At 34.9% G+C, this 25,316-nt stretch overlaps 1 protein-coding gene and 1 non-coding gene across 4 annotated transcripts in view; both read right to left on the bottom strand.

Moving 5' to 3' along the window:
* E(z) (histone-lysine N-methyltransferase E(z)) overlaps nucleotides 1-25,316 on the bottom strand; it is a 69,479-nt gene that overhangs the window by 12,578 nt on the left and 31,585 nt on the right. For all 3 annotated transcript variants that reach the window (XM_069841629.1, XM_069841630.1, XM_069841631.1), the window contains 5 exons: nucleotides 23,657-23,873; nucleotides 17,404-17,666; nucleotides 11,913-12,177; nucleotides 7,702-7,872; nucleotides 5,484-5,666 (listed from right to left, as the gene is read on the bottom strand). In XM_069841629.1, the coding sequence (XP_069697730.1) occupies nucleotides 5,484-5,666; nucleotides 7,702-7,872; nucleotides 11,913-12,177; nucleotides 17,404-17,666; nucleotides 23,657-23,873 (1,099 nt within the window). The remainder of the gene's footprint in view (nucleotides 1-5,483; nucleotides 5,667-7,701; nucleotides 7,873-11,912; nucleotides 12,178-17,403; nucleotides 17,667-23,656; nucleotides 23,874-25,316) is intronic.
* TRNAC-ACA (transfer RNA cysteine (anticodon ACA)) lies at nucleotides 6,022-6,098 on the bottom strand. Its single transcript has one exon. It is a non-coding gene; the product is annotated as a tRNA-Cys (tRNA).

The raw sequence follows: 25,316 nt of genomic DNA, 5'->3' as shown, positions 1-25,316 counted from the left end.
TTTTTCTCATAACTTGTTATTTTGACTTTTAGGTCAGTTTGGAATCCTCCTCTTCAATCATTAAAGACGAGTCCTAACAGATGGACTAAGTGGATCCACAACCACACTAAAAATACAGTACTGTCTCAGGATAGCAGACTTCAGTTTAGCGTACTTTTCAGTTTTGTGTACATATTTTCAATCACCCACTAAAATCCCATACATTATAATACAAAGATATATAATTTTTATGTATCATTTCATTATTACATACGAAAATTTTTTAAGTAGATATTAGTTTTAGCCTTTACATCCTTATTTTATCAACTGTTGGTTTCAGATGTTATGTATTTATGTGTATATCTTTTTATTATGAATCCGTTGATAGTAAACATAGTATTCTACATAAAGTGTGTAGCATCTTGCTTGGATATGAACTTTGTCTTACGTTGTTTCTAACAAGAATGATAGACTCTCATGTCATTGGGTGAACCTCAATAAAAAAATTTTAAAAATCCTAAAAAGAAATAAAAAATAAATCTAATGAACCATATATATATATATATATGGTTCATTAGATTTATATATATATATATATATATATATATATATATATATATATATATATATATATATAGTGACTGAGTTTCAAAACCTGTAGTGTTTACAATTATTATCATGTATCTATTGCCAGTACAGTACCAGTCTTACTAATAAACCGTGTATAGTTTTTATACCAGACTTATGCAGAGTTGAGACAGAAAACTTTACTAATAAACCATGCAGAAGCGATGGACGTATAAACAGCCTGTAACTATACATGGGAATTGCTTTTCAGTAGTTATATACACGAAACCGCTTGTTTAAGCGTTGTATATAGAGAAAAAATGGCCGCCCCTCTAACAGCTGTTCGTATCGTCTGTCATTTTATGATGATGGTTGCCTAGTAACCAAAGAAGAACAAACCAAAGAGCACAGAATAATTAGAATAATATTACTGTAGCTTCTACTCTTTGACCAAAATATAGTATGGTAATTGATTAGAGCCAGTTGTACTATCGATACTTAACACGCCACACTAGAGCGTTCTACCGGATGCAATAGAGAATCTCAGCTATTCTATTATCTTTCGTAACGAAGTAATGACGAAACTATGACGTAGCTGTGTAACAGTTGTACTGTTATATGCGACGTATGCAGCGATTATTAGTAAGGAATTTACACACGACGTATAAATGAGCTACTCATTGTATAAGTATAAGACAGTTAAACGTCTGTATATAGAGTTTTTATTAGTAAGACCATACATAGATAAACAATGTACAGCATTTCTCAGAAGATACCATTTTTGTTTTGTGAGTAGACAATAAAAGTTGTTTCTTTTTAAAAGTAGTTTCTAATGGTACCTTCAAAGAACTATATTCTCATTTGAAATTTCCAAGTTGACCTCAGATACCCCTACTTCCGGTTTTGTTATGGGAAATGGTACTTCCACCAATCTATTCTTTACATAGGTTTTGGTCATCGAAATTTCTTTTATGAACAATCAGTATCATATGTTGTTGTTGTTTTCTAATGCCAGGCGTTTGACAAAGTCATTTGACCTCTTGCACTCCAATACTTTTCAAAGATATTATCATGGCCAGCCACTGAAGCACAGATTTTGAGGTGTTCCGAATCCATTTCTTGGTTTGAGTTGCACAATGGACAGTTAGGCTGATACAGGTAGTCTGAAACACCCGGTATACATCTATATACATCATAACCTAAGATGAGTAAATTATAAAATTGACGAGGAATAAACTTTATTTATCTATTTTTTTTTAATTTAATCTTTAAATTAAAAAAGCAGTTCGTAGAAGATATTGAGAAAAACAAACCAAACTAAAGTTAAGAATTACTGGCACTTCAAATTCTGTAGTACCATGTATATATATTTTTTGTTGTATACAGCAACTTTTTTTAACTTAAACAATTTCTTTGTGTTATAATTTAAAAATTGAGTGATATATATATATATTTCTTGTACTTTTGCATAGGCGCAGTGGATTTCTTGAGCTTCTAAATTTTACATGGACTCTAACACAGCTGCAATAAATGGAAGTTAAGTGTAATAACTTTTTTATTACCTAATGTAAAATGAAAACAACTTTGTTTGGATAAAACTTTCTCTTTTTTTCTTATACATACTTTTCAAAATAAAGTAAAAATAATAATATTTGCTGATGTATCTTAGACAGAGATTTCACTGTATAAAATAAAGTTGTTTAATTCCATTGTTAAAAAGTTCTTAAGAAATGAGTAGGCTAAGCAAGAACTTAAACCACGTTCAAGCAAAAATTATGGTTTATTTAACGACATTCACAACTGCAGAGGTTATATCAGCGTCATCGGTGTGCCGGAATTTTGTCCCGCAGGAGTTCATTTACATGCCAGCAAATCTACTGACATGAGCCTGTCACATTTAAGCACACTTAAATGCCACTGACCTGGGCTGGAATCGAACCCGTAACCTTGAGTACAAAGGCCAGTGCTATACAGACTATGCTACTGAAGTTCAAACAAATATTTATATCTTTCTGATGATTATATAATGATAATTCATACAGGGTGTCTACTGATTTCCAATGGATCAAATTAATGACTACTTCCTCATTCTCCTTTTTACTAATATTGCATTACTCTCACAATGGGGGACTGTATATATATTCGGATTAGTTGGTTTCCAATAACCACGTTTGGGATCATTTATTCCATTTTGTTTCTTGCTTCCCAGTAGAGAGCGCTCAGACTTTAGGTTTGTTGCATCTCTTTGTTGAATTTGGTACACTAGAGAAAACATTCTTTCCCCTAGTTGTTCCCGGTGAATTGTACAATGTGCACTCTTTCTAGACCAATCTGGCCTAATTCATATAACTTAACTATGTAGTTATAATAATTCAGCTCTTGTCTCGTTCAATTCATATGTATTGTATTTGTTGGTGTTCAAGACCAAATTAGCATCCATCTTAAATTACGAAGGTATAATCAAGCACATTTTTGTGAATAAATCTGTGCTTCCCCTCCTCCCCCAGTCCAAGAAAAATTTCCTTAATTTTTGGAGTATGTCTTACACACCAATACAAATACGATATTTTATTTCTCTCCAGCCACTTCAAGATTTATTCTAAGTGGTATTTATTGACCATAGGGTGTTATGTAGTAAAATCCATAATCATAGATCCTCTTTCAGAGTGGTTAATCAATTCTTAGACCATGTTTTCCTTTTGAGTCTTGCAAAATTTTAAATAACCCACGTTTTGTATATATAAAAAGTGAGGCAGTCACTTCCAAAAGCTCTCATATGACAGACAATCCTGCTTTTTTTTTTTTTTTTTTTAAGTATAACACACTTTTCTAAAAAAAAAAAAAAAAAACTTTCTACAACCATTTTTATCTAATGTCTAATTTTCTAAAAATAAACACAAATGGACTCCTATAGTTTATATTGTTCAGACAATATTTTCCAAATCAGTCTGGTTTCGTAATGCACTTTTTCACATAATACTGTTATTCAGTGAGTAAAATTTCACACCATATGCTGAAGCAGATTGCCTTGCTTTCTTTCAGAAACGAGTATGCAAACTTACACCATTTCATCACATGTTTTTGCCTTACTGTCGACTCTTGAAAATTGTGTTTGAACGCACTTCTTGATCCAACAGTTTGTATATAAATTTATGCACTTGAAATGAGATGCCTCTTGTCTGTTTGTGTATATATTAGTTTTTAATTTTATCCTTATGATATCAATTTGTATTCTATTGAGTGATATTATTAACACTATGTATTATAAATAATGAAAAAATTCTCTTAAAATTTCATATTACAGATTTATAAGGTACATAAACAAAAAATAACTTTTATCTGATGAGACTAACATACATTCGTTGGCTGCTACTGAACACAAAACAGGTAAACTGAGGGTGCAAAAAGCAGATTTATCTAGTTACTGCATCATTTAAAGAGCATTCACCTTTATGTGCAGCCTTACTGTGGGATGAGAACAAGACAGTAGCTCTCTCACTGCTGTGCATTGACAGATCTTTGAAACATAAAACTAAGTTATATAGACAATATTTTTTTAAGGAAAAAAGTCAGTGTTATGGACCAAAAACTAGGATAGTATTTTTATTTCACTATTTCAGTTAAACAAAGTTCAGTTGTACACTGACTTTGACGCTTTTTTTTTAATGCAATTACATTAGACTCTCACTAATCCGGCCCTCAGTGTCCATCCTCTCAAGAATCTGGTCTTCTTCTAGTGTATTTGTGTACTTCCTATCATGTCTATTGTAATAATTTTCTGGAAATTTGCACTGGTGCCATGTGTTACACTTACTTATACATGTATATATTTATAAATAATATACATACACCAGCCATGTACGGAATGTTGTAGTTTCGATTAGAAGTGCAAGTGGAGCGGTTGGCACAGCTTATAACATTAAATTTAATGACTTTTTAAGCACTCTCAGTAATCTGGCCCCCTGTGCAAGCAATCGCTAGATTAGCAAGCCTACTGTAAAACTAGGATATTATTTAATATGGAGTTGTAAGTTTAAAAAAAACATCTTTACAGTCAGATAAGAAAAAATACACAATGCTTTAACAATAGTAAGTGCAAACAAGATCTATCTTCCTAATACACCATTCAAAGGAAGAAACTGGTTTTGTAACCTAAATACTACAAAAAAATACAGGACACTAATTTTTATAACTCTGAGTGTTCTTAGCTGTCTAAAGTTTCTACGACAAAGGTGAAACAGTTTATTAAATTACAATGTTTGAATAAAGCACAAAATTCTGTATTTCACATCAACTTTTCATTTTAACAATTCTGTATAACATATACACTCAATACTGAATACTCGTGAAGATGGACTGTTAATCATCAGCTCGTCATTTTACAATTTTTACAGAGAAATGAAACTAAATAATCTTGTTTGACAGAAATGTTATTTTCTTACAAGAGCGAGAACTCTTTTGTTTAGTCAGCCAGTGGTTACTCACAAATATTTAGGGTTAAGACTGTGGTTCTCAGAATAAATTTCAAAATTTTTAGTTCTATTTGATGCAACATTTCAAATTCTTGTGATTCTTATATTCTTTTAAGCATGCAATGAAAAAACCAAACATAATGATCTAATGAGACCATGTCAAACTTGAACTAGGTAATAATGGCCTTGGCTTTAACTTCGGCAGAATAAATAAATAGATATTTTATATATATTTTTAATGCATCACTATTACTGTCCATACTGGCTATAACCACAGTTTTTAACATACCTTATTCCTACTGGTATTTCTAAATTATGTAGGCTATGAGATAGATATAGATCTGTAAGTGGAAAATCCAGTAGTTATGATTATATTAGGATTAAGCAAAATGAAACAGGTTTTAATGATTTTTCAGAGTTGAATAAAATTTTCATATTCATCTCCTATTATTCTACTTTACTTACCGTTGTTGAGATTGAAAAGAAAACTGCACATGTACTTGTCATAAACTTTTCCTCTTCTATCTGCCTCATCTTGGGATATTATTTCTCCACAGTATTCTGATATAAATTCATTCTTCTGTGCACTATCCTTTAAAAATATACCCCAGCCTGCCACATCTGATGGGGCCATAAGAAGGTGTTTGTCTGCAGATGAAACACAAAATTGACAACGTTAATTCTTTTAAATAAAGACTAAATTTTCAGAGCACATAATAAAAATTTCATACAAAGATTAAACTGTGTTCCATAAGAATAAACTGTGTGGAACATACAATTAACAGAAATTAAATAAAGATCATTTCTTAGTTCATGTTAGCATGTAAATTTCAAGTAACAACTTCTTCTTCTTCTTCTTCTTCTTCTACTATGGCACCACAGCCCGCAATCGAGCCTTGGGCTCCTCTCAAGTAACAACATTATACTTACATTCATGACTGAATAATCAAGACTACGATTTAGTAATCAACATGTATATATCCATTAATTTGAGAAAAATTCGTTCCGGCACCGGGAATCGAACCCGGGACCTCTCAGCTCTGTGCGCTGAGTGCTCTTTCCAACTGAGCTATGCCAGGACACAACCACGGTGCCGGCCGAACTCTCATTATATCGTCAATGGCCTACTACCTGCATTTTAGACATATAAGTCATATATGAGGAGCGCATATTTAAATGACTTTATGGCCATATTCAACAATAGTTTCTGAATACTGTTAACAATGATATATACTCATATTCGTGATTGAATAATCAAGACTACTATTTAGTAGTGAACATGTATATACATATTAATTTGAGAAAAATTCGTTCCGGCACTGGGAATCGAACTCGGGACCTCTCAGCTCTGCATGGTGAGTGTCCTTTCCAACTGAGCTATGCCGGGACACGTGTCATGTTCTAGTTCCTTCAGGAAATCTACTAGAGCAGTAATTCTTAAAGAGTGGTCTGCAGACTTCTACAAGTCTGAGAGTTAATGGTCAGGCATCTGTTAGTGAATTTTCAAATTAAAATTTGATTTATTATTTTATTATGAAAAATATAACAAAAACACCATGTGATCCCAGCAATAAGTATATCTTAATTTTCATAAAAAAGTTAGAACTCTTTTATTATTAACAAAGCTAATATTTCCAAAATTTGTAAACTAAACTTGAGTTTGTAATAATCTTTAAAGTGAAAAATAAATAGCTTATATGCCGGTACTTGAAAAGATTTTCGTATCTTGTACCAAGCAAAATTAAGTTAATGTATTAAGGGGTATGGCAAAATGCACATCATATGAAAGAGATCCTCAAATTCTAGAGTTTAAGAACTGCTGTACTAGATGGACAGGAATGCTATCATTCATTTCTATTTCATTTTTTTTTGTAAACTTTCTGTACATCAGAAAGTCTCAAGGTGGAACTCTAAAGTTGCTAACATAAGATCGATACAAAGATGTTTTTCTAAAATCACACTTGTATTGTAGGAAAATAATATTTAGACTGGAAGTTTTTTTTTTGGTCGGATGGCGGGTACTTCAACTGTTTGTCATTCATTCATATGAAGCCAGTTGTGTAGGCCAATTTATCAACAGAGTTGTTGCCCAGAGTGAGCTATAGGAGGCTTGTCTATGCTACATTCTCAATGAGATGAGATGATGCAGATTTTTTAAGATGCAGTACGGGGACCGAAGTTCCTGGAGAAAACTCCTGTGTTACCTGAACAAAGGACATCCCCAATACAAGTCATAAATCAGAGATATGCTGGGATCAAACCCAGGTCCACAGGATTGTAAGTCCAGCACTCTACACTGGACTACAGTGGCAACAAGTATGTTTTCCTATTTAGAACCAACAGATCATTAGCCTTCCAGTCAAGATTTATAGGATACTGTCTTGTAAAGAAAACATGGATTTGGAAAATAAATTAACATAAGCACAATAACACACAGACTGTAGTGCAATCAGTGCTCTAAGATTGAACAGTCACTATAACGGGAAAAAAAAAAAAAAAGTTATTGTATTCTGGAGTATTCTACTAAAAATCCCTTTTTCAATTCTGGAATACATTTACAAGCATGTAGTGTGTCTACATTGGGGAAAAGGAGAAAAACATAAACAATTCAATATAAGAAGGAAAACAGAGCTTAGAAAAGTTGAGAAAACAGTATACCGCAGTAATGAATTACTCTACTCACGCAAACCACGTTGAACACTGACATTCTTGCATGAAATCTTTGTGATGTCAAACTGATCTGCCCCACAAGTTTGGCAAAGATCTGGATCACATTCTCGCACAGCCAAATAACAAGGACACTGCTTTGTGTTACACTGCGCTTTACACCGACAACCTGGAAACCGGTTCTGACCTGCAAATCATACAAAAATGATATCTTCTTGTCAGTTTATAGTGAAACAGTATGTTTTAGGAAAGGTATGTTACTATTACATTTGAATTTATGGATAACTTTTGAAATAACTTAAGGTGACAATAATAAGTGAATTATGTAGTACAGAAGTTTCCAAAGTTATGGAAGCAACATTTGGGGAAAGAGACAGAAAGGAAAAGAGAGGCTTGAATGATATTCGAAGGTGTATGTTACTCACACGAAACACATTTTGGCTGAACAGTATTCATATAGAATTCTGAAATGAAACTTGTATTCTCTCGGTAATAAAAAACGACTTGTCACGTACACTGACTGAGAACAGATGTGTGAAAGCAGAACATGTCTTTTATGAAACAATAAGTCTATAGACTATATCATTGGTAACCACGTGTGTGATTCAAATTTAATTTGGATTATAATTTTTTTCTTGAGCCCACCGTGAGACCCAAGGTCATTCAGCCGAAAAGCACAAAGCAAGACGACATGTCGGCAGCGTTCTCGCCGCAGTCCGCACTAATAACAGCCAATCGGAACACAGCTCCTTGGCTGACTCCTCCCTCTGGCACTATAAATTAAGGAGCTGGGCACCCCCAGATATCATTTAACCCTGAAGATAAGGAAGATGAACATCCTTGAAACGTCAGTGGATCACCAACTTATGACCTGGCTGGAAGCCCGAGAAAATTATCACGTCGCCAGGAAAGCTTCAGTAGTTACCCTTACTGAACTTGGCTATGAAGTGATGCCACATCATCCATATAGCCTGCATTTATTCCTATGTGACTATTATCTGTTTGAATCACTGAAGAAATGCTTAGAAGACAAACATTTACAACAAATGACCTGGTGATCAAAGAAATGCTACATATATCTCTGCCTCTGTACGAAGTCATAAGTTAATGGAGAGGGGAAGAGGGATAGCAAAAGGTTGTATTAATCTGGGTGAAAAAGTATGTCTAAACACTCAGGCAAGCATTGCCAGAACATTGCAATGAAGACAACCAGTTATCCTTCATTTTGTTTTTTAGTACTCTAACATCCACAATCAAGATAAGACATTTGAAACCAAAGTGCTGATCACTGGCAGAGATATAATAAGACATCTGTAACCATAGATGTTCCTTGAAGTAATAAAGAAGTTTCCTGCTCACTGGCAGAAGTACTTCGATGGTGGGAAGCTATATTGAAAAATAATAAGGGCAGGTTCTTCTATAATATAATGTAAACTATATAATGTAAACCCAACATTCTCCAATCTTCCTTCTTTTCCACTTTCCACTTAGTCTTCACATGCAATCCATACTCTAGATATAGTGAACTCGGTTATAGTGAACCTAAATCTTTGGTCCCAATCCGCATACAGTGAAACCTTTCCTTATGGACACTCCGAAAATACGGACACTCCTCATATACGGACAGATTTTTATGTCCCAACTGAAATAATATAGAAATAATGATAACTTTAACTCTCGTTTAAGGACACTCTCAGACACGGACACGGACAGCTGTTTCACAGTCCTAAAGCTTGCTTTACCTCCTGACTGTGGACAGAACTTGGATTTCAAGACCTAATGTGTTACAAAAATGGAAAATTTAGTTTTGAGAACTGTACAGAAATTCCTTAATATGAATGAAGACAAATAAGGGTATCGTAGGCTACCACTAGCCCAGGCGGCTATCCCTTGTTAGCTGGAAGTGGGTGGATAAACAAGGTCTTAAAATTTAACCTGTCTGATGGGTCTATGGTTTCAGCAATTGTGAAATTATATTCGACACATGATAGGGTTAGTAGGATCATTCTCTTCACTTCAATCAGTTCTGTTTCGAGAGACATGGCACTGAACGTAAAGGTTAAGTTGAAAACTGTAAATTACAGTACTGCATAACTGTAGACTTAGAATAAAATTGCATGGCACAGTACTGTATTTTCCTATTTCGGTCTTATCTACTGTAGTTCAAAGTTGTAAAGAATTTATTGTAGTACAGTAGACTATATTTAGAATTATACTACAGGAATTCATTTCATGTTAAGGATGAAGGGATACATAATGCATATTATAAATTTACTGTTAGATTGGGGAGCCTCCCTCCCAATAAAGGACACCTCCCATATGCGGACAGATTGTTACGTCCCTTCGATGTCCGTAAATGAAAGGTTTCACTGTACATTAAAAAGTATATTAATACTTCCGTTTATTGTGAACCCTCGCTTCGGTTATAATGAATCTTGTATCCTGTTCTTGAGAACAACATTCTAAGTTTCTTATTCCTTCAGTCAAAGCACAAAGGTAGGATTAGTGAGTCCTAGATAATGAGCGTACTATAAATCCAGGCAACGCATGACAATCTTGCCTCATTCCACTGTCGAAGGGTTGACATTCTGTTCTCAGGCACTCTACTCTACTATTATTTCTAACCCTCCACCGTCACAGGGTTGCCTTTTGTTCTCAGAAACATTTCCTTTATGGCAGACAGCATCGAAACAACGGAAAATGAAATCACCTTTTTTATTAAAAGGGGACGGACATTATGTTCACAGCATAAACGAAGGTAAATTTCGATGGCTTTCAAATTCCATCAACCCCCTCCCAGTTTCCATTAAGTCATCCGGGAAATTCCAAGGCTTAGTATGCAGTCACACCATAACAGCATTTGTCATTTCTATCTGATCAGTCTGTTTCTAGTGTTCCAACAGTGAATGTACTGTATAAAAATGTTGAAGCGCAAAGTGTGTTCTTTGGAAGATAAGGCGAATATTATAAGTGACATTGACATTTGCAAGCGGATGTGAGTCGACAGCATAGTTTAAATAAATCAACTGTGAGTAACAGTATACAATGTAATCCATTCCACAAAAATGAAAAATTTTATTTTCTTTTTCACAATTTCATTCATTTCTGTCATTTAAGGTTAGGGGAGAGACACTTCGGATATAGTGAGCGAAATATGCAAGTCTGCAGAGGTTCACTACATCCAGAGTTGACTGTATCTTAATGTCCTCTGTGCACATAAAATGAGAGAAAGTGTTCCTTGTAATCTCGAGAAATTAAAGTCCATGGAGTAAAATCATATGTTTTTGATGAGGATGGCTTGGATTCTGAAGTAGCTAGATTATCTCTCTCTTTTTAAATAATTATCAAGACTTCATTCTTTCATAGCCTTCCTTCTTTGATCTGGCACATGATGGGATGCTTCAGATTATGTGAATGATGGTCACTTAGGAGGAATGTACCAGTCTATGACATGACAAGAACAACAATTGGTAAAATTTCGATGGTGTAAGAATTAAGTTGAATTATATACAGAATGACAATCAGTGGCATAAAATACAAAATGACAGTCAGTTGAAGTTGACAATAATAGCTCCACTGTATGTCTCAGTAAATTTAATAAGTACTATTTACCTCCATAAGTACATTAAGATACATTCCCCAAACTGTTTTATTATATCAATACAGTATTCAGAATTCATTAACATAGGTGGACGAGTAGATACTTGCATGCCCACAGATTCAAACTGAGTCAATAACATATTTAGAAAGTCTGCTTTGGAAGAGAAGAACTGATGTAGATTCAAAGTACAATTAAGGACTCTGTTCCTGCCAAAATTTCCCAGTCAATTCTAGCCCACATTGCAATTCAACTATCCTAGTTGCTATACTCATCTCCATTCCATCTACTGACCTAACAAGTCGACCACAGAGGTGTATTCACCTAAAAATTGGAATTCTTCATAATATAAATCTCACCTGATCATAACTGGAGGCATTGAAAACTTATCAACAGTATTCAGAATTCTTGCCATAAATACATTACTGGTCAGCGATGTATTCAATGGAGGCGGAAAGAAACTGGTCACCCTACCCCACTATCATCTGGTTTAGTTACCTCATGAGTGATGCCTTATTGGCGTCACTTATGAGTTATGAGATTCCAACCTGTTTTCGGACAGTTGACTAAACAACAACGACATTTAGATTGCACTGTTGCTCTTACTTTCACAAGTAATGAATACTTACAGTCTGAACTGCACTGGCAAAATTTTTCACAGAAATTCTGTGCACCAATGCAGGGACACAGCATCTGGTCACATGGTTGATTTGGATGATCACAAGGTGTGAAGTTGTACACATGGTTTGAACTTGAGTCCTTTTTAAGTTGTATCTTCCGACAGTGCATTGACCATAATCGGTGCTTCTTCTTCTTCTTACGAGGTGGTGTGAAATCTTTCAATGATTCCTCTGTTGGAATGTCAGCAGCCTCTTTCTGTGCGAACTGATATACCTGTACACAAGGTATCATTTAATACTATTTTAGTAACAAATTATATGTAATACACTTGACATAATTTTTCACATCCATATACCATTACTAATGTAACAGTAATAGTAATAACTTCTTGTTGCACTTTGCCATATGCTCCTATAAACAGATTTTAAATTTTTTTCTTTCATATTTTCATTTAAACAAGAATTTAATAATTTCAGTACATCTGTGGGTAACCATCATCCAGCACATCTTTTGAAGACAGTGCATACTGTTAAAAGCTTGTACCACAGTTTATATGTGAAAGGGTAAGAAGAGCACTCCAACTAAATGATTAACTTACTAAGACACAAACTTAGCCTCACAATATACTTCAAAACAATTACATTCTTGATAAAAAATATTTAGAATGGAGGAAGAAGTAATATTTATTAAATTTTCATCCAAAGACAGAAGGAAATTTTAAAAGCAGGTAAAAACTTGTCAACATATTCTACTGAATAAAACCATGAATTATTCCAGCGTGTAAGGACAGGGAATCGAAATAAAATTGTAGAATGTTTGGATACCTTTCCTCAAGAAAACTCAAATATGCATTTTTCATTCTTCTTTAATGATATATGATATATATTTATTTCTACAGCAAGCTTACTGGCTATGGTTCGCCACCACATTTCTGTATACGTACTACCCATAGCCTTGTGATTACAATATACAGTATATTATTAATCTCAACATTGACGTGTTTTTTTACTATGTTTTTTTTTATTGTTCTCTTTTTTATGTCTATAACCTACCAAAAACAGTTCATCCACTCAGCTCTGATCTGTTTATACCTTCAAACTAGCCTATTTTATTTCCTAACTCATTCCCCCATAGTAGCATCTTCTTCATTCCCTTTTCAGTCACCCTCAACACTTCCAATAAAATCTGTCTGTCATTCATGCTCTATTAAACTTTACCTTTGTTCATGCACTTCTTATCTTCTGAACATTTTCACTATATTTTCTCTACACTACTTTTGTTCCTTACCCTTGACTAACACATTTTGATTTTCCTTATTCTGTCACTTTCCATGTATCTCCTACCCTATTTTCACTTTACACTTATAGTCTTATACAGTGAGTAGCTTGTTTATAAGTTGTGTGTAAATTCTTTACTAATAATCACTACATACGTCGTGTATAACAGTATAACTGTTACACAGCTACATCATAGTTTCGTCATTACTTCATTACGAAAGATAATAATATATCTGTGGTTCTCTTTTGCATCTGGTAGAGCGCTCTAGTGTACCGTGTTAAGTATCGATAGTACAACTGGCTCTGATCGATTACCACACTATATTTTGGTCAAAGAGTACAAGCTACAGCAATATTATTCTAATTATTCTGTGCTCTTTGGTTTGTACTTCTGTGGTTACATAAAATGACAATCGATACGAACAGATGTTAGAGGGGGCGGCCATTTTTTCTCTATATACGACGCTTAAACAAGGGGTTTTGTATATATAACTATTGCAAAGCAATTCCCATTATATAGTTACAGACTGTTTATACATCTATTGCTTATGCATGGTTTATTAGTAATGTTTTCTGTCCCAACTCTGCATAAGTCTTATATAAAAACGATACACGGTTTATTAGTAAGACCGTCAATATTCTGCCTCATTATTACACTATTTCACTATTCTTTTCCTCACAATAATCACCATTCATCACCCATTAATTATTCCTCCTCACTGTTACCGTTTGTGCTCTTATCTCCTGTGTCATTGTTTTTTTGTCTTTCTCTTTATGCTCTCCTTCTGTAAACACCAGTTTCTTAAACTATAATTCTTCTGTCCTTGATTGCTTCTTATCACAACACTGCTAGTTGAAGGATTGCTCCCATCTTCATCACTTCTCCTCCTTGTCGAGATCACATGTTTCCTCTGTTTACTGATCTCACTGACCTTACTTTCCTGGTCTTTCTTTCCTGTCGCTTCTACTTTTTTTGCTCAGGTGACACGTCAAAACTCTGTTGTTATGTTGTGCAATACTTCTTTTTTGGCCATATCCTCCTCGTATTACCTGCTTAAGATGGCGATGTCGACATCGCCCCCAACCTTCAAGTTGCTCATTGAAGTCATTCACTGCATTCATATTTTCTGCAGACTGTAACATTCTTTCCTTGTGTCTCATTTCTACTTCCTGCTCGTCTGCAATTAACAAGTACTGACTTGCGTCGCCTGTTATTCCATCTTGTCTAGTGTCTTTGAATTTTGTTATTTCACTCCTTTCTTTTTCTGTTTGTTTTACTATTATCTTCCTTAATTCCGTTTTTAATTCATTTCTTTTCTTATCCATGTCGCCTGTCTCCAAGTCTACATTGTTCAAGTTCTCCAGACAAAATTCCAAATCAAAAAACTCATCATTTATTTTCAGTTTGTCGTGGTACAGTCTAGCAAAATATCCGTTATTTCTAGCTGCCCACATAAATGGCAGCAATAGTCTTCTTCTACATCTTATTTCGCAATCGTAATCAAATTCTCGTCTTATTTTTTCATTTCTTAGGTTCATTCGTTTCTTCAAAATTCCTTCCTTCGTTAGCATGTTTTTACACCTTATCAATATTGGTCTGTTCATCTCCTTTCCAATTCTATAAGACTCTATTTGACCATCACTCACATCCAAATTAAACATCTCCCAACACAACTTTATACACTCTCTCGTATGTTTCCAGTTCTTGTTCTCACCCTTGTTCCTTTGCGTCAAATACCACCAAGTTCTTTTTCCTCTGATTCACTTTCACAGACCTGTTACTAAATCTACGTATTACTCTGTGAAAAGATTTATTAAATCTACATACTTAGACTTCAACAAACAAAATTTGATAACACAACCCCAAGGGAAAAAATGGAACTCTCTGCATCAAAATCCACAGTTAATTCCCGATTTACCACGAAAATCGTCTGTAGCTGCATTTAGATTGGCAACAGGCCATGATTGTTTGGCCAAACACCTGCATAGAATTGGAATATATCAGTTCCCTAACTGTCCATTGTGCAACTCAAACCAAGAAATTGATTCGGAACACCTCAAAATCTGTGCTTCAGTGGCTGGTCATGATAATATCTTTGAAAAATATTGGAGTGCAAGAGGTCAAATGACTTTATTGTCAAACGCCTGGCATTAGAAAACAACAACAACAACAACTTTCATAGACTTTAATTCACTCTTCGTCTGCTCATTTTCCTGCTGCAACACTTCCATCTTCTTATTCACTTCCTCGATGTTAGCTTTAATTTCCATTATGATGTTTTCTAATTCCATTACTCACTAATTTTATTAATCGTCGGTCAAAGACCTCACTGTGTTAACTTCACACTACCGGAGAAATGCTTTACACACATTTATCCTGATCACTGACTGATGTAGAACTGATTCTTCTTTAATGTAAAAAAGCCATTTTCTATTATATAAATATTAATTAAACTTCATACGAGGGTCACTCACAACATTTTTAATGCAATTTTTCTTATACACCTTTGCAATTTATGGAGTTCATACAACTTGTAATCAAATTTAACTCAACTCTTTCCATGAGTGGTGCCACCATAACACTCCTGGATGGCTGCTGCATTTGACATTCAACAAAAGCAATGTGCTAACATAGAGTTCCTGTGTTGTAAGAATGAGGCAGTGGGAAACATTCACAAGAGGTTGAAAAAGGTGTAGGGAGATGCCACTGATGATCGCAGTACAGTTAGTTGATGGATAAGCAGATTATCTGGTGAAAGAGGGAGTGCCAATATTGGGGATTCTCCTCACAGCAACAGACTGCACAAATTCCTGACAATGTCCAGTGCGTTAACAACATGGTTTTGGTTGACAAATGTGTAACAGTGAAAGAATTGTCACTCTAAGTTGAAATAGGAGAAGCAAGCATATACAAAATATTGCAATAGTTAGGGTTGAAAAAAGTTTGTGTCAGGTGGGTTCTGAGGATGATGACAGAAGAACACAAAGCAACCTGAAAAACAGTATGCAGCGAACTTTTGGAACAGGACGAGAATGTGGAGATGACTTTCTTGCAAGAATTGTGACAGGGGATGAAACATGGCTGCACCATTCTGAACCAGAGACAAAGAGGCAAACAATGGAATGGCATCACCTGAACTCACTCAAGAATAAATTCAAAACTGTGCCTTCGGCAGGAAAAGTTACGACTACTGTTTTTTTCAATTCAGAAGGACTCTTGCTTATGGACATCATGTCAGATGGAACCACCATTAATTATGATGCGTATGTAGCAACTCTAAAAAAACTTCAAGCTCGACTGCATTGTATTCGATCATATTGGCAGATTGTAGATGTTTTGCTGTTGCACGACAACACCCAGCCACATGTCGGTCACAAAACCAGACAAGATCAGAAGACTTGGATGGAAACACTGAAACATCTGCTTTACAGTCCTAATCTGGACTATACAATTACCAACTCTTTGATAAACTGAAGGAATTCCTTCGCAGAACGAGATTTGAAAATGATGACTCCCTTGTGAACACTGGTAACAGTGGCTCAAACGTGCAGGTTCAGACTTTTACCGTTCAGGTATACAGACCCTAGGTCCAGGGTGGCATAAGACAATTGAAAGGGACGGGGATTATGTGAAAAAGTGACATTTTGTTCCTACAGAAAGTATCTACATTATGTAAAAATAAATAGCAAAGCTGTAGGATAAAGAAATGAATTAAAAATGCTGCATTTCTTTTGGAGTGACCCATGTATAAGACACATTTGATTTAAAAAATCGTAGGTTTTGCATTTATACTACATTTTAGTACAAATTTCCCATTTTGAGTACATTTTGAGTTTTATCGCATATTCAAAATTAATTAAATTAGGTTGTGCAAAATGAAAATAAAAAACCACAAGCCTTTACATTCATTTCGCATTTTATCGCTCTTGAGAAAAATTACCACCCCTAATTATTGGACCAGATAATGGCATATACAGATTTTAGTTTTATTATACAATTTTTATAGTATCCTGATTCAATGATGAGGAATGTCTTTATTCTGTAACATTTCCCAGAATTTACTTCTAACGATTGTCAAAAACTTTGGAATTATCAAAAAAAATTCAAAACAAGAGAACCTATTACATAATATTCCACAACCAAGGGTTAACCAAGAATTTGTGTACACAAGCATTACAAAAAATGACAGATCAAGAAAATCTGGATATTATAGTTAAGTACCTGCTGACATGTCTTGGTGAGCATTATCTGAGAGATGGCGCAGTAATTGCTCAGAAAGACTTTGTGCAGAGCTCGGAATAGTGACTGATCAGCTCCAGTCCACTCATAATTATCATCAGCACCCATGGTACCCAGAAGGGAAAATGAAGTTGTTGTTGACATTGGCTCCTGACCACCACTGTTGTCTTGCACAGCAGCAGCAGCAGCAGCAGCAGCTTTAAGTCCAGTATTATTGCAGTCCTTTCTGGAGTTGCGTTTAAATTCTAAGAAATGAATATTCCACACATAAATGACAAATCATAACGATGCCATCTTAACATACACACAAGGTCTATCCAGAAAGTATCCAGCCATTTTGAATATCTCAAGAAATGGCCATGTGACCTTGATGTAAATTGGCAGTCAGTTAGAGGTAACCTTACCTTACCATGCATGTATGAACAGTCAGCAGTGAGATGCCATTTAATGAGCTTGTATCCTCCACAAACCCAGAATTTTTTTATCAAATATGTAATCCCTTCAACAATTTCAGGTCAATATGCATCAAGGACAAGAGGAAAAATAGTGAAAAAAATCCACACTATCTGGAACGTGTAAAACCTTATGTCTCCTATAGGGGACATTTTTTAACATTGATTAGAAAATTATGAAATGTGTATTTTGAGATCATTAGAACAATTATAATTTTCACAATACCCATAATTAAGTCAAATTTATGTCAACACAAATATATGCACAGAGAAAAAGGTACAATAATAGATATAACAATTTTGTAAATTATTTATCTTTGATAATATTTGTAGAATAAGATATTTTCAGAATTAAACCTAAGTCTAGGATGGAAACAAACTTTTTAATTGATTAGTTTTAAATGTATAAAAAGTTACACATCACCAAAGATTTTGACAGGGATGTTCATAGTAAGTTGATGATAAAGTTGACTACAGTTTCGGGAATCCTGCAAGTAGAGGAATACTTTACATGATGAACAGCGAACTTTTGTCTTGTTGGCATTACATCCAGGTAGACAGGATCTGTTCTTCGTCACAGGAGTGGGAAGCTCAGACAAGAGAAATACATGTGTCAGATGAAGAACAAATTCTCTGCAATGCCTCGATTCTTCATCCTCATGTTCACTCTTAGGTCTTTCAGCTGGGACCTCTGACTGACTGAAATACTCTTCATATTGGATTCTGAAATCAAGGTTGTCAAGGACGCCTTTACTGGGCGTTTTCATAGCTGTTTGATAATGACGGTATTTCATCTAGGCTGCAGCAATTGAGAAAACAAAAAGATACATAATTACACACACAATCCATTTCTTGTGCGAGCTCGATGTGAAACATACTGACCACACAATTTAAGAAATCAACTCCACTCTCAATGTTATTGCAGGATTTCACTTATTCACCATTTCTTATTAGCGATCTTTCTTTGACCCGCGAAGGTATTGGTCAGTTGGAAAGACTCCCTCTTTGCTTGATATCTAAGTGACAGGGTGATTGTCAGACCATTTAACGACAGGAATTTAACCACCAGTTCTTACTGCTTGATCAATGAACCTCTTCCCTCCTTTCTTATTGCACTATCTGCTTTCAAGCTACATCCAGAAGGTATGCGACCTTTCTGGATTGTTCCAGATCCTTGTGACTGTGACTCAGTTGTATAATTTATCTAAAACAGATACAGAAGTAAAACATCTGTCTATGTACATTTTAACACACTAACGTCCTACTATGTTCCCAAAATGGGAGTATTTGTTCAATAGAATATTATGTGGCCTCGGATTCAATGACAACCATTCCTAACTGTCTGAGAGAGAGAGATTCGACTTTTCTCAGTAGCTGTCACTTTTGTGTCATCCCTTAGTTTCAAGTTACTTCTGATTATAGATTATACATTTCTAGACATATAATCAGCAATTGCTGTTATTCTTATCTCTGAGTCCAGTATATGCTATTATATGACATTTTAAGTAGGAAATTTTGATGGTAATGCCTATAAAATGTCTCATTTCATTAGGAGTGGATTGTTTTTCTTTTTTTTTTCCAGTTTCGCCAAGGTCTTTGGGTTTCATTCATTCATAGTGTTCTGCCCAAGGGCAAGTCTTTCACTGCAACCCAGCTTTCTCCAAAGTAGGAATACTTTCTGCCTTTCTCTTTGTCTCTGCATGTGATCCATATATCTTAATGTCATCTATCATCTCATATCTTCTTCTGTCCTGAACTCTTCTCCCATTCACCATTCTTTCTGCTGCAGCCTTCAGTAGGCAGTTTCTTGTGGCCCAACCAATTCCTTTTCCTCTTCCTGATCAGTTTCAGCATCATTCTTTCTTCACCTATTCTTTCCAACACAGCTTCATTTCTTATTCTATCTATTTCACACATTCCATTTTTCTCCATATCCACATTTCAAATGCTTCTATTTGCTTCTCTTCAGACATTTCTTCTCCTATCCTGATTTTGACTCGTTGTTTCTTCTCCTATCCTGATTATTGAACAATCTTCTCTCTTTCCAATCCACACCAATTTTCTTTAGGATCCCCATCAGTTTATTTCAATCCACTCTGTCAAAAGCTTTTTCTAGGCCCACAAATATTATATACACTTTTTATTCTTCTTTAGGTATCTTTCGCCGACTGTTCGTAGCAGTTCAACTGCATCTCTCTTGCCTTTTCCCTTATTGAAGCCAAAATGCCCCTCTTCCAACTGTTTTTCTATCTTAGAATATAACCGGCAATTCAGTATTCACAGGAGAATCTTCGCTGTGTGATATCGGGCTGATAGTCCTGAACTTGTTACATTTCTTGGCATTATTTTTCTTCAGGACTGGAAGCAACATTGTAATCTGTAAAATCTTCAGGCTATTCGACTTTCTCATATATTTCGTTGTATAATGATAGAATTTCCTGCTTGTTTTCACCCAAGCATTCCACTAATTCAATAGGGATTCCATCAACTCCTGTTGCTTTTCCATTCTTCATTTTCCTAAGTGCTAGTTCAACTTCTTCCCTTAAAATAGAAAATCCTTTTTCGTCTTCTCATAAGATTGCTTTGTCTTCTATAGCTAACTCACCTGGATAATTCCGACTCATATAACTCTTCTACATATTTCGTCCATCTGTTCAGTATTCCTTGTTTGTCTGTTATTTCATTTCCGATTTCGTCCTCTATCACCCACACGGATTTCCTGTTCTTATTAGTGAAGTTCAAACATTTTACTTTGTGGTACATTAAATCATATCTTTCTTTTCTCTCTAGATTCTCTATATCTTTACATTCCTCTTTCATCCAGTCTTCCTTCGCCTAATCAGTTTCTCTTCTTAGTTCACTGTTAAGTTTTCTGTAGTTTCTTCTACCTTCTTCTGTGTGATGTTTTCCCATTTTCTCCTTTCCTCCATCTTCTCCAGCATTTTTCCTGTGACTCAAGGTTTTTTAATTCTCACATCTTCTCTGTATCCTATTGTTTCTTCTGCTGTTGTCTGTATACAGCTTTCAGATGAGTCCAGTACTCATTACTATTCTCAGGTGTGGATTCTAATGTAGCGGCTTTCTCAGCAAATTTTTTCTTTCCTCTTCATTCTTCAATTTTTCTATGTTCAATTTCTCCGTCACCTGTCTTCCACTTACCTTCTTCAGACGAATATCTACTTCGCCTATCAACAGGGCATGATCTGAGATAATATTTGCTCCTAATAGAGTCTTTGCATTTTTAAGCAATTTCGGAATCTTTCCTGTACCAGTCAGTATATAGTCTATCTGAAATGTTTAAATGTTCAATTATCTCATTAGGAATATATATTTACTCATGTACTTGTGTAGTAGTAATTTTACAGCATTTCCAGGTACTTCAGAATGCTCAAGTCAGAAGGATAAAATTAATAGGTTTTTTTCTTCCCCCTCCCAAATCTATCTCTTGGAGTTTGGAATTAGTGTCTCAAGAGCAGCATGAGCACAATCTTCTTCGTTAGTAATCTCTTTACTAATACTTTCGAACAAATTGGAGACTGTAAATGTGGGATCCTCAACCTCGTTGCTGAAAAGTTCCAGACACATTTCCACCTATCTCAACATCTACAAACTCGCAGAATGCAGGAATACCTAGTAAAGACTGACAAGGATTACCACTAATGTAGTTCTAAGGCTCTCAAGCACATGAATAAATAATTCAAACCAACGGGGGGAGGGGAATGTAAGTTAATTGAATGACATACTAGAACCCAATGTCCCCTGTAGAGGACATGGCAGGCAATTTTAGGGCCTGTAATGAGATTAATATACATGTTGCCGAAAATATTAATGCATCATGTCATAGTACATATATTTAAGATTATTACTGAGCAAAATTAAAGACATGCCAAAGAAAACAAAAAATATACAATATATTTACCTAACTATTCGCAGAAAAACATTTGCTTCTTGGGGACAGCCATTTTTTCAGTGCTCTCTTGATCACAAACTACACAGTTGTTCACTAAATTCTACTCCAGCATATTCTACCATAACTCCTAAGAGTACACAACTACAAAGAAGGAATACCAACATAGAAACGTGTCAACTAGAATTTTTAAATGTAATGTGCATGATGTCCCCTCTAGGATATGCGGGGTGTGAGAATGGTATACTTTGTGACTATTGCACTTTCAATAACTGAGCAAGTACAGCAAGAAATCTGTATCAAGCTTCGATTCGAATTTGACATTCATCCACAGAAACCATATTTACTTGGTTATAGAAAACCATCGCCCATAGTACCCTGCCTACTTTCTGAAAGTCAAAACACGAAATTTTGTAATAACTTTGTTTTAATTAAATATCTATAGTATGTGGCAGAAAATACTAAAATATCATATTTTTAATCCCCTTCCAAACCAAGTGATTTTATCAAGTTTGCACCTATAAGACCTTCCATCAATTTTGGAATTAAAAATAGAGAAAAAAAAAGGGAGGGAGGGTCTTATAGTCGAGTAAATATGGTATTTGAATGAGTTAAAGGTATGTCGAGGACAATTCAAGGAGTGTAGTCCAGATATAGATGCAATGCAAAGATGGCCAGGAAGCTGTTAAAAGCGATCCACATTCTGAAAGGCATTCGAACAAGATGAACACCAAAAAATTGTTGAATGAAAATCAGCAACCGACATTGTGAGAATTAGAGGGAATTCTAAGTACTGGTGTATATTGCTTGAGAGATATTAATGGAGGATCTTGGCATGAAACATGTAGCAGCAAAATGAATTTCAAGGGTCCTATCACACACAAGAGCACATCTCAGGCGGGGTTTTTTTTTTTTTTTTGGCAAAACATCATATCATTCAGGTCAGATTCCATATAGCCCAGATTTGGATTCCTACAATTTCTGGCTTTTCCAAAGTTCAAATTGTCGTTGAAAGGGAGGAGATTTCAAGTCATGTACGAGGTTAAGAAAAACATAGTGAAGATATGACAGATTGTTTTCATAAGTAGAAGGAACTGGAATAAGTAATGTGTGACATCCCAAGGAGAACTTTGAAGGGGATTAAGGCACCATTGTTCTGGGTAGACTACCATTTTTTAAATATTAAATGGCCGGATACTTTCTGGACAGACCGTGTATATCATTCAGAAGGACAAAATATTTATTTGATAGTTTTAACAGAACCGGAACAGAAAATTTAAAAACTTTTATTGTTTAGAATTTTATTATTGGAAAATAAAAATAGCACAAACAAATGTAGGTTATTAAAAAATGCAATGAGTGTTTTATTTATCTTCTTTACTTTTCAGAGCATAAAGTTTCAACTTTTTTTTAAGTATTTAAGACATACTATTAGTGAAATGGATAGTGTGGTGGTTTTCTATGTCAGAGACTCAAGTTAAAATTTGCCAAATGCAAGTAGGATTTGCAATGGAATAAAATTATGTTTATGACACTTTTTTTGGAATAATACTTGCTTTTCCTGTCAGTATTCTAACATTTTCTGCTTTATCATATAGTTATTATTTGGATGTCCAACTTTCATTGTGCAACATAATCAACAATGAAGTTGGAAAAGTGATACATAGATTCAAAGCATTGCTTTCAGATGGGAATGCTTGAAATCAACTGAAGAGTATCAAAGTACAATGAAAGAAAGAAAACGTGAAATTTTCTAGTTATAGATGCATAGAACCTGAAGTTTTGAAAGATGCAAGTTATTATTTTCTAGTCAACTTTTAGTCTTACATTTTTAGTCGGACATACTTAAGAGAAACATGTATTGTCTTTTAGTTACCTTTATCATATTTATTACTGTCATTACTATCCTCAGAGCTGGCCTCATTCCCAGAATCTACAGATGCTTGCTTGCGCACCTTCCTGGGCCGCTGCTGAGCTGATGAGCCACTTATCTTCTGCTGTTCTCCAGTGCCAGATACCTGTGACTCATTGTTCGCATCACTCTCTTCTTTCGTTCGCTCTGCTATTGCTGCTAATTTTTCCTTCATACCTTCCTAAACATGAAATTCAATTATTATTACTGATTCTTACATTTCTCTACTGACTAAGAATCCTAGTGTTCTAAAAACTGTTTAAAAATTATTTTAACGATGACTAGTTATACTCTCTCTCCAATAGGGCTGCCAACATTTTTTGAAGAAAATACGGAAGACTATGGAATAGACAAAATTTCACATAGAAAATGGACAAATTATTTAGTTTAGTTACTACAAAACAACTTTATTCTACAATTTGGTAGCTAGGCTTAAATTAAGAGTATTCTGAGACAGATTTTTCCATGCGCAATCTTTCTGTCGATTGCAGTTTGCAGCTCTGATTTCATTAGATGTGTCATGTTTCTATTTCAAACATCTGTCCAATTATTGTTCAGGAGATGTAACACCCTCTTTGTATGCATATAACAAAACTCGCCAGTTTATATTGGCATTGTTTTATTTTAAACAGGTGAGCACTAAAACCCATTTCTGGCAAGCATTACATTCTGAAGACTGCACTTTTGAATGCATTTCTTGCACAATAAAATTCATCACATGAATGAATCATCATTCACGACAAAATTAAATGTTTAGAATAAAGATTTTTATATTAAGCACAAATAAGGGAGAAAAATGCTAAACGAGAAGAAAAATACGGGAGCCAGGAGTCTGTTCAAAATTAGGGTCAAATATAGGAGATCCCAGGAAATACGGGAGGGTTTAAAACCCTAATTTCCAAGTACACATCGTTGTTTCTTAAAGAACATTCCAAGTTAAGTTTTCACACCCTTACAGTAGTATGGACAGCTAATTATTTATATTTGTATATCTGCTTTGGAGATCTATGTGTGCAATTTGAGGGGATGTTTCGACATGAGCTCATTAACTGTTGGTCAGTGAGTTTCAGTGAAAATATTAAAAATAAAATGATAAAATTTCAATTGAATTTTTTTAGTTGGTTATTTAACGACACTGTATCAACTACTCAGTTATATAGCGTCAGTGGGATTGATGGTAGCAAGATGATATTTGGCGAGATGAGGCCGAGGATTCACCACAGATTACTTGACATTCGACTTACGTTTGGGGGAAACCTCGGAAAAAATCCAACAAGGTAATCAGTCCAAGTGGAAATCGAAACCACATGTGATCACAACTCCTGTTCACCAAGCGAGTGCCTCAGCCGACTGAGCAACGACAGTGGCTAATTTCAAGTGAAGAAAATGAATGTCACACAAGTTCAAATTAACAATCTTAGTCATCCAGCTTAGTGAAATAAATCTCTTATAACTCCAGAAAAACATTTACCAAAAGTACACACAAATGCAATTCTCCGTAGCTTACAATAATACTTCAGTTCGTGTCATATTGTGACACAACAATCTCGAATATCATTAGAATTCATAGCATGTAGAGTAGAACCTTGTTAATCCGGACTAACTGGGGAGATAAGTCGACTGA

Source organism: Periplaneta americana, chromosome 12 (assembly GCF_040183065.1).
Source record: "Periplaneta americana isolate PAMFEO1 chromosome 12, P.americana_PAMFEO1_priV1, whole genome shotgun sequence".
NCBI lineage: Eukaryota > Metazoa > Arthropoda > Insecta > Blattodea > Blattidae > Periplaneta > Periplaneta americana.
The sequence above is the reverse complement of the archived record's forward strand: the minus strand, read 5'-3'. Positions and strand labels throughout refer to the sequence as shown.